A 10,232-nucleotide genomic window follows, 5' to 3' on the forward strand; every position below is an offset into this window, starting at 1 on the left:
GGGGGCAGCTGGCAATGCGGGAGTCCTGCTGGGCTGGGGAGGGAGGGCCTGTAGGGAGCGGGCAGTGAGGGGCGTCCCTGGGCTTGGGTGCAGCTGGACTGTGTGTTGGGGGTCTTGGCTTGGGACCCCCTATTCCGAGCTGGGGAAGGGGCCTAAGCTGTGGGCACTTGACGACGGGGATGCTCTGGGCTTTGGGGAGGGGTGGCCCTGGGCTGGGGGTTCTGAGAAGAGTGGTGTTCGGGTGGCAGCTCTCCACCTGGTAGGGGTTTGTGGAGTGCAGGCTGGTTGAGGGTGCTCTAAGTCATGTCTTAATTTTTGGGAACAAAGCTGGGGCAGGGGGATATGGTGTGCGTTTGAGCGGAATCCTGCCCTCTGCTAGTGGGCTTTTGGGGGGCAACACTGTGCTCTCTGGGCAGGAGTGGAGGGGGGGTGAGACTTGGTCTTGGTGCCTTTGTCCCCTATTTTAGGGCCTGAAGGGGGGAGCCCTGTCTTCTGCCCTAGGAGAGTAAAGGGAATGGCTCTGCTTTCTGTTGGAAGGCTGAGTGTGAGAAGAGGGGTCTCCAGCAGAGCTAGGTGGAAATGACCTTCGTGTCTGCTTGGGAGTAGGGAGTGGGCAGACAGCTTTACCGGGTTTGGGAGTGAAAGGGACAAGGTAACCCTTGTGGCAGATAGGGGATGAGGTATAGCCACCTATAGAGGCTTTACAGGTGGTCAGATGAAGCATATGAAGAACTTGTTTAGGGACACAGTGTGGCAGCTTCTCTCTATTAACAGCTAGGGAAATGCAGGAATAGGACACAAGATGTTTCACCCTTCCTTTTATCCTTATTCTTTGTCAGCAAAAAAAAGTAAGATGGTGGTGAATGCCCTCATGTATTCTTGTATGTCGTTCCTCCCCATCCCAAGACACCACAGTCAATGCCTCTTTTCCCATCCTACCCTGAGGAAACACAGGGCTGGTGGGTTTCAAGCATCTTTCTGCAATTGGGAGATGATGACACAGTTGGTGTGGAGGTAGAGACGAAGGTGAAGGAGTGGTATCAGCATCTTGCGGTGTGCGTAGGGAAGGGTGTAGAGGATTGCTGTACAGGATTACTGTACTGTCAGCGGTGTGGGAGGAAAACAGGAAATGTGTGCTGTGGGGCTCAATGTGAGCACATTGACAGTTCTTCACTGAAACTTTGCAGCCTTGGTTGTTATTAAGAGGGTGGGGACTATGGGAAGCGCTGTGGGGTGTGGAGTGGTTTGTAGGAAACTGCAGGTTGTTCCCAAGTGTAGCATTGGCACTGAAGCGCCCTCTCTGTACGCCAGAACCAGTAATTAGAAGCAAAATGCTGCTCTAGTGAATTTTGGTAGGACTGTTCGAAAACTAACAAAACGGTAATTTAGCAGTTAATGTTTAACTCCAGCTGCTCTCTTTATAAATGGAGGAAACTTCTTCCTCAGGCTAATGTAGCATTTGCTGTCTGACTTTTAGTGATTTTGTTGTATATACTTCAGTTTTAAAAACACATTTTTGCCCAGGACTAAACCTTGGCAAACCTCGTTGTTCTGTTGACTTACTTCATTTTCATGTTGCTGCAGGTTGGTGGCTGTATTTGTGGTGGCAGGACCTGTTCGCTGTGGCAGTTCCACATATGTTTGTCAGAGGCAGGATGCCTGGCTTTTCTTGTCCAGTGACTGGTGCTTAGCTTTTTGAGCCTGCCTTCTTTGCTGCAGTAACTTTTTTAGTTTTCCTACCACTTTCTTCTGTTTCTTATTTTGCATGTATGTTCTGCAGTACCTCCCCAGCCAGACAGAAGGAAAGAGGCTTTTGGCTTATTTCCCAGTTGACATCTGGGCAGATGAACAGGTCAGCCAGCGAAGGTTGTGATGAAAGTCAGTGCACTGTAGGTGATGCTCTCGGGGTATCTCGGCACTTAGCAGTCTCTGAGGTTCTTGCAGCAAGGGACTCTGATGTTTCTCTGAGCCTGCTGTGCCATATGCTAGCATGTTATATTTCTAATTTCTCTATCATCAAAGAAAATAAGCAATGGATGTCTGCAGTTGGAAACAGAGGGTAAAATTAAACCTACTCAGTTTTGTGTTTCTTGCTCTGAATGGACAGATAACAATTTATTTTTGACTGAGTAGGCTCTTAATGTCGTGCTAAATATTCTTCCTCTTACTTATTTTCTCTCCTAAAGAAATGGAAGCAGCTGTCTCGACTACAGCGGAGCGTAATTCTCTTCCTGTTTGCCTTCTTGGCAGTCTGTGGTGTCATTTCATACACAAGCATGGGGGAACCGTGGAAAAGTATGTGTTCTGTATAGCTCAGAATTACCAGAATGTGGTATTATGTGTAAGAGATTGTTGTAGTTCTAATTTTATTGACAATGACTGGGTGTATCCACTAAAGCGCAGCTGTGAGATGATTTTATATGACATGTTTCAATGACTTGTTTCTGCTTAATCGGAAATATTTTTCATATGCCTTTTCATTGTTTATCTTGACTAGAGCAATGTTTTGTTTTAGTTGATTAAGATTGGTTTTTTTATTATGTTTGTATATAGATATTGGTAACCCAAACCTAAACAGTAGAATGGGATAATCCTCTCTTGGTTGTGATTCCCCATCAGGTTAGAAATTCCAAGCTTTTCTACAATACGAAGGCACATTTACCTTTGATATTATCTTACTGCCTGTATTGAGACACTAAAATAATAGCAATTAAAAAACCACATGTGCCTTTTAGCAGCCTCCTTGTATATTAGGGAGAGTGTTAATAGCAAAAGACACTTTGTATCTAACAATTAGTGTGTGTTTGTCAATGTTTCGTGAATGGAAACACTTTTTGGAGGTGCATCTAGTATATGAATGCAGCAAACTGTTATAAATTTTTAGCTGGAGCCTAAACCGTTGATTCCTTTGCTGAGCAGTTTTGTGTGTCTAGGTCTAACAAACAAATCATTGGATGATCAGAGAACAGAACCAGAAATTCCTGGATTAAAGCTAGCAAATCCAGCCGTTCTACCAGCACCCCAGAAAGCAGATGCCAACCTTGGAGACCACCCAGAGCTTTCACCACAGGTACTATGAGAAGAAATGAGTTTTATAAAACTACCAAAGTGTTTGTGAAAGCTGCAAATAGTGCTTAGTTCCAACAGTTGTTGAGGAGAAAGGATTTATAACTGGCAATAAAAATCTGCTCTGGGTGGAATGCTCTCCTCTCAGGAGGGGCTTTGGTATAGTATTTCTTGGCTTTACCCTTTTTGAGTGTTCAGTATACTATTTCTTAATCACTGATATACCTAGGAGTGCCAGGAGTTCAGGTCACAGTGGCCTCTTATTTGAGGCTTCACTTTCCTGCTATGATTAATTTGTTTGAACTTGGAGTGCTCTGGACATCAGTCTTGCTGTTGTGAGGAGCCTAAATAGAGTTGTGGCTGAATATGAGACGTAGGATACAGTCAGTGTCACACTGAATTGGAATAGCTTTTCTGGTAGCTTGAAAAATAGCAGCAAACAGAACAGATGTTAGGTTTTGAAGGGTTACATTTGTGGGGGATGCGACCGGAAAGAAACATGAACTGACTGTGTGGATTAGTGGAGTAGAGGAATACTGGTTACTGTGTTGCTCTTCATGTATTTACCTCATGAATTTTGGGATTTCCAGTTAATGAATATGAAATTTTGTATTAAATCTTTCCCTCATCATGTGCAAATGTACATTTATTGCTGGATAGTAATTCTTGGTATTATCTAACACTGGCATTGTGTAAGCTTTTTTTTTTGCATGCTTTTTGCTGATTCTAATAAAAATTTACTGTGCCAAGTAAAATGGAATCAAATATATTTATAATCTTTTGGCAGTGCCTTGTGTTAAATTCATATCTGGTAGCAGTAGAGGTAGTTTAAAAGTAATTTAACAGTGTGAGCTTAAGAACTGGATAATTTTACCGAAAGTTTAAAACAAACAAAAAACCAAGGTCTTTAGCATACCTTCCATTCAGGGCAGAACTTCCATGCTGATACGATATCAAAATAAGATTTATCTGAAGTTATGTTTAACACTGGAATGCTCTTGATTTATGGTTTGAAATTTTACTATTTCTGCAACATACCAAGCACACTTTTTTTTTTCTTTATTTTCTCAGAAGCCGCCAAAACCGCCTCATATTCGGCGTGGTCCTTCCAATCTTCAGATCAAGCCACCACGGAGGGATGTGAAGCTGAAGACCCAACAAGATACCGGTAGAGTTGTAGAAGAGCCAGTCCAGGCTGATAAAGAAGAGAAAATGGAGAAATCTGTTATCAGGTAGAAATGTTTCCAGGAAGTTACAGTGCTCCCCCGCCTTGCCCCCACCAAGATCCATTGGATGTTAGAATGAAAATTGTAAGGGCTTTTTGTTGTCTGTGTCTGAGGTTGATTTCTTTCCTTGCATATATTTGTTCTCAGGTCTGGCCTGACAGCTGTTGATATTGATAGGCTGATATATTTAATTTTGATGAATGTGCAGCTTTTCTGTTTTTACTGTTTGCATCATAGAACTGCAGAGGATTTGGAGCCCTACAAAGCTGTCTGTATTTCTAATGCACTTAGAAACTCTCAGTGCTCACACGAATTCTCGGTGTTTGTAGGTTTCCACCGTTTGTTTTGTAGTAAATATTAATGTACCAGTATCAGTACAATAATACTGTTACAAGTGTCTTTGTCCTGGGCCAGACTTGGAAGATTATGCCAGTGTCAGTGTTGGTTAGGGGTATGATGCCACTAAACACAGTAAGCCCAAGTTGAACGGGCAGAAGCTGTAGACATGTATGTAGTTGTGTGCATGTAATTGTACAAGATATGCTTATTCCTTTCTTACAAAAGATGAATCATGCAGTTCAAAGACCCCTTATGCAGATATAGTAATATCTTTTACAGAGGGTCTATGCTGCTATAATTATATTTATACTAAGTTATTCCCTAAGATATTATTGATCGAAATCTTTTGGTTTGGGAATAACTGAAGGGATGTAACTTGGATATAGAAAAGACTAGTACAAGTTCAGCAGCGGTTCTTAAAATTTGGAACACTAGGCTTGGTTTTTTTATATGCTTTTCAGGACCGGCACAGCTAAGCTGATCATAGCATCAGAACTGTGCCTGCATCAGCGTTTTGGCTGTTGGTATTATCTGAAATCTCTCAGAATGAAGTGTTTTATTCCTGTGCTTACACTATAACTCGTAGAGTTAAACGGGTGGTAACAGGAAAACCTAGAAGAGCAATGAAAGCATAGTGAAGACTAGTTACAAATTTAAAGAATGAAAGTAAGAAATGAAATGATGGGATTTATGTAAGTCATAAGGTATGCTGACTGTAAACAATATAAACTTTAAAGGCCCTGTAAGCCTTGATATGAACTTGGCTTGACCTAAAGTCCATTCTGAAAGACTTCTTCAGGAGATTCTTAATAAAAACCTGTAAAAACTGATTTATGCATCTGTAGTCGCAGGGAAGGCTTGTGAACCCCTTGGTAGTAAAGCAAGTACTTTAAGTAGCTAGTCCTTTGTGCTTATTCATGATTTTTTGATGATCATAATTTGTGTGATACTATTTAGAGTTAGTGGCTCCTATGATCATTTCAGAACTGGTAGATAACAAAATACTTCTAATGCAGCATTCTCAGGTGTTTCAATTATTTTTAGAAGTTCTTTATTAAATTCCATTGCCAAGATATTTAATGAAATTCCTAGAGCCTGTAAGACACATTTCTTAATCCAGTAAAATTTCTCTGGTGCCAATTACTTTCTTTGAACAGAAAAATTATCTAGTGGACAACATAGTTATTTTGATCCTTGATACAAAATCCAACTCCTGTTTTATCAAAGTATTGTGAGAAAAAGGAAATGCAGAGATAAGTCTCATTCATTTGCATGACTTTCTGTGATCAAATTAAGACTTAATTACAATCCCTTGTATTTGCAGCTGGAGAGGAGCAGTGATAGAACCTGACCAGAGCACCGAACCGCCGTCTAGTAAAATAAAGGAACCAGAAAAACCTTCATCTATGGAAGCTGAAGACCAGAAGGAACCAGGTAAATAGTACAGTTAATGATACTTGTATTTCTGTTCACTTTTATGGTTGAAGTTGTGCACACACACATCTAATTTATTTATTTATTTTAATTAAAGGAAACAAGAAGTGTAGAAAAGATTATTTACCTAGAACATCCAAGCCTTTCAGTGTCCTTATGCCACCATGACAGCCTTCATGCTTATTAGCCTTCAGAATTTGAAAATAAATTTTGGTGACAAATCTTTGAAATACAGCCTCTGGGAGGAGGCAGACATTCACATCTTTTCTCCAGGAAAGGATAGTCTAAAGAGCGAGGGCTTGAAATGGACAGCTTCCTTTTTCAGCAGTGGTTTTCCTTCTCCCTGAATTAAACTGAACTATTTTTAAGGCTCACCAGAAAGCGGTAGAAGTTGTTTTTGCAGTTGCTGTCCTTGTGGAGTAAAGAACCTGTTGTTCTGCTTTCTGAGTTCATACGAGGAAGTTCTGATATGATAAATGTGGCATATTACAATGTGATGTATTTGGCTAGCTTAATATATATGGGGTTAGTTATGCTGCTTGGTGTTTCCCACTCTAGAAATCTTTGTTTGTTTATAATTATTCAAAATTTCAGTTAATGGACTTGAAATTTTTCGTGTTGGATGTGTAACATAAACTCAACTTAATGGCAAATTGCGAGGAAAAATTTCAGTAGAACCATGGAAAAAGACATGGCTTTGCCCAAGATGGAAAATGTAAATTTTCTTCCTTTTTTGTATTAAATGAAAAATTCAAGAGAAATAATTTTGTATAACTGATTTTAAATTTAGCAGAAAGCAATGAATAAGACAGGGAAGATGAAGAAAAAATGGTATGTGGTAAATTAGCTGAGGATTGTATTGTTAAGCATATGTATTCAGCAGCTGAGTTACAGGTGATTTAAGCAATCTTAATGCTGGTATTTCCTGACTTTCACGTCTTTGAGCTTTAGTGTTACTCACCTAACAACTGTGCATGTGATTATTTTAATGTTTTATTTGCAGAAGTGACTTTTTTTTTGTGAGGGAGAGATCTCTGTTTCCGCCTGGCTGAACTGCTGACCAGAAACACTGACTGGTTATTCCGCAGAGGAAAATCTGTACTGAAAAGAATAATCTGAGGATGGTTCTTCCATTAGTTTGGAAGAAAGCTTATTTTGGGTAGAATGCAGCAAAATGGTGTTTGGTATAGCTGCATAACTCCCCTGCAGAAGTCTTGAGCAAGGTGCTGTCTTCCTTTTGCAGTGCCCATAAACGAACGTCAGATGGCTGTGATAGAAGCGTTCCGCCATGCATGGAAAGGATACAAGGATTTTGCCTGGGGCCATGATGAGCTGAAGCCTTTATCCAAGTCCTACAGCGAGTGGTTTGGACTTGGGCTTACCTTAATTGATGCCTTGGATACCATGTGGATTTTAGGCTTAAAAGAAGGTAATTTTTTTCCTCCTCCATTTTTTCCCTCTAAAATAACTCCTTATTTTCTACTCAGGCAGTACATGTTCAGAGTTCTTTGAGGGGAATGTTTATTATGTGTGGCCAATAAGTTTAGTTTTCCTGTAAGGGTAAATACAGATATATATATATAAAAACAATATGTATAAAAATAAATATAACCCCCCTCAACTATATTAAAGGACACCGTTTTTCTTGGAATAGAATTTTGAGCCAGAAAAAAAATATTCCATTGTTACATATAACAATGGATATATCTGCTAGAAACTGAGGAATGTATTAATAAGCCTCCTGATTTTTGTTTCTGTACTAAAACCCTAGTGCTATCTTTGTGCCATTAAACAGTCACTGTAGGCTTTCTACCCATCAGTCTTAGGTAGTTAGCCTGAAAGGTCCTAGGTTGTGTTTTATCACACCTAATACCAATGTTTCATATCTGGATTTAAGAAGGTTGTTTTCTGTAAGGAATCAATGGATGGAGAAGCAGAGTGTTCAATACTTCTTTCCTGAACTGCTCTGCTGTCTGTATTTTTTCACAGTTATTCTGGAAGTGACTATGTTAGAAAACTTTCAAACAGATTTTAAAAACTAAGCCAAAAATTCTGCAATGCTGTTGCAAAAAACTTGCTTAATCAGTATTTAAGAGTTGTTTGGGTTTTTTTTTTTTGTGGTGCAGGGTTTTTTCAGAGGTATTTAAAAATTTCTGGAACTGTATCTATTTAACCTTGGTAGATAGCCACCTTTGTAAACTTATCAATCATGCAATTTTTTGTGTCAAGATAGGAAGAACAGAGCTGCTAGTAAGGGGACAATAAGCAGTGAAAGTCTTTCATGGTTCTGTCTTTTCTACCTTTGAAGTTTGTGTAAAATATTAAATTAAACGAAAACTCCATATCATGTGTGTCCAGCTCTAGGCCTGAGCAGGCTATCTTGAAGTTTCATCAAGTTGACAGTGTGCCGCTTTTTTTTCTTTTCCCATAAAAAATTAATTGTGAACTGCATAGAGCTTTTAAAATAAATTATTAGTAATTTAGATGTGTTGAAAATGGGTTCTTGGTGAAGGTTTCTTCATATTTTATAGCAGTTCTGCTGATTGCCTTAGAAAGCTCCTGGGGTTTCTTCTGAATAACAAATGCAAGTTCTGTTTGAGGTTGCCAATCTTTCTTATAAGCTGATGAATGCTAACACTTTTGTGAAAGAGGACCTTACCTTTTCTATTGTACTGCTAGATAGTGCTAACATCTGACAGCAGAGATTTTTCTGTGGTTCTTCTACCCAACATCCAGTATTTACCCAACATCCAAGACATTTTTTCATTAGGACACAGAGGCATCCTTTTGCTTTGGAGTTAATCTCCTGTGGAATACCTTCCGTTTCTGGCAAATCGGTTGTTCTTCTGTGCCTGCTCATAAGCAGGAGTTTCTGGAAGGTGTGAGATAGTTTGAGATAGCTCATGCCTCTAACAATGAAGGCTAAGCTAACTCACACACACCATGGAGTTAGACCCTGTGCAAAAGCAATCATTGAGTGATGCTCTGATAAGCTAACTGTTGAATCTAAAATGGCTTTTTTAACATTCTGTTTTGAATTAGCAGTGTGATAAACAACCATTTTTGTTTCTGGGGAAAAAATTGCAGACTGTCAGGATTTTATGGGTTAGGTGCTGAAGTAGGAAGCAGGCTCCCCAGGACATTGCTAGACTAAAGGACTTAACATTTTCAGTTAACAGCCATTATCTGTTATCTTGGTAGATAACAGCTTTGGTTTAAAAAGATTTAATTAAAAAGTTCAGAAGGCTCTTGTGGAAGTGTAACTAATTGTCTGACAAGTCAAATGGATGGACTTAAAAGATCTCAATTTCTGGACTATTTTAATAAAGAATTCCTCAATTTCTTCTTTTTTTAGACTATTAGGAACTTTTTATTTTGCTGGGTATTTCTGTCTGTGTGTATATGTGGTGTATGCTGAATAAGAATTAAGCCAATGGCGGTCAAACTTCTCCCAGCATGTGCTCTTCATTTTAGTTTTCCTAAAATTATGATCTCTGTAGACGTTATAAGTAACTGTCATGGATATATGGAGTATTAATGTCTCTAGTCTAGTTGTTGGAACATGCCAGAAGTTCATAACTGAACTACCTTTTATACTTCGCAGAGTTTGAAGAAGCAAGAAAATGGGTAGTAAACGATTTAGTATTTGATAAAAATGTGGATGTGAACCTCTTTGAGAGCACTATTCGTATCCTGGGGGGCTTGCTGAGCACCTACCATCTCTCCAGAGATAGCCTCTTCCTGGAAAAAGCTGTGAGTGACTAGTCTTACAAATGAAACTGGATTATGTATTCCATATTGGACAAAGTTAAGGGAAGATTCATCAGAAAGTTAAGTGTGGCTGTTTTTTAACAGTTTCATATTTAAAGTGGTGGGAAGGGGATTTAGCATTAATCTTTTAAACCTGTGCTGTCTGGAGAACCTTAGAGCCTTGCTGTGTTTTATCAGGTATTCTTACATGCCTGTTCTTCTGTTGGTGAAGAGCTGACCATAATAAAGTTCATGAAACAAAAGAGGAAATAAATGGTTGGCAAAGAGTAATAGTTGTCTTTTGTCACCCTTTCTGTGTGTCTTAACAGCATCAGCCACCTCTTTAGGTTAGCTAGATGCAGTCAATGACTTCAGAATTACGTCATGTTGCATAGAATCATAGAATAGTTTGGGTTG

General features: G+C 39.4%; 1 protein-coding gene across 1 annotated transcript; it reads left to right on the plus strand.

Moving 5' to 3' along the window:
• Positions 1-2,276: 2,276 nt before the first annotated feature.
• Positions 2,277-9,818, plus strand: LOC104072655 (endoplasmic reticulum mannosyl-oligosaccharide 1,2-alpha-mannosidase-like; the record flags this gene model as incomplete). Its single annotated transcript, XM_009572183.1, has 6 exons — positions 2,277-2,295; positions 2,934-3,070; positions 4,138-4,298; positions 5,956-6,065; positions 7,309-7,494; positions 9,670-9,818. Coding segments are annotated over exons 1-6 (762 nt in total), but the record flags the coding sequence as incomplete, so codon positions are not given.
• Positions 9,819-10,232: the final 414 nt, after the last annotated feature.

The sequence above is a fragment of the Fulmarus glacialis genome, unplaced genomic scaffold (assembly GCF_000690835.1).
Source record: "Fulmarus glacialis isolate BGI_N327 unplaced genomic scaffold, ASM69083v1 Scaffold43720, whole genome shotgun sequence".
In the NCBI taxonomy this organism is placed as follows: domain Eukaryota; kingdom Metazoa; phylum Chordata; class Aves; order Procellariiformes; family Procellariidae; genus Fulmarus; species Fulmarus glacialis.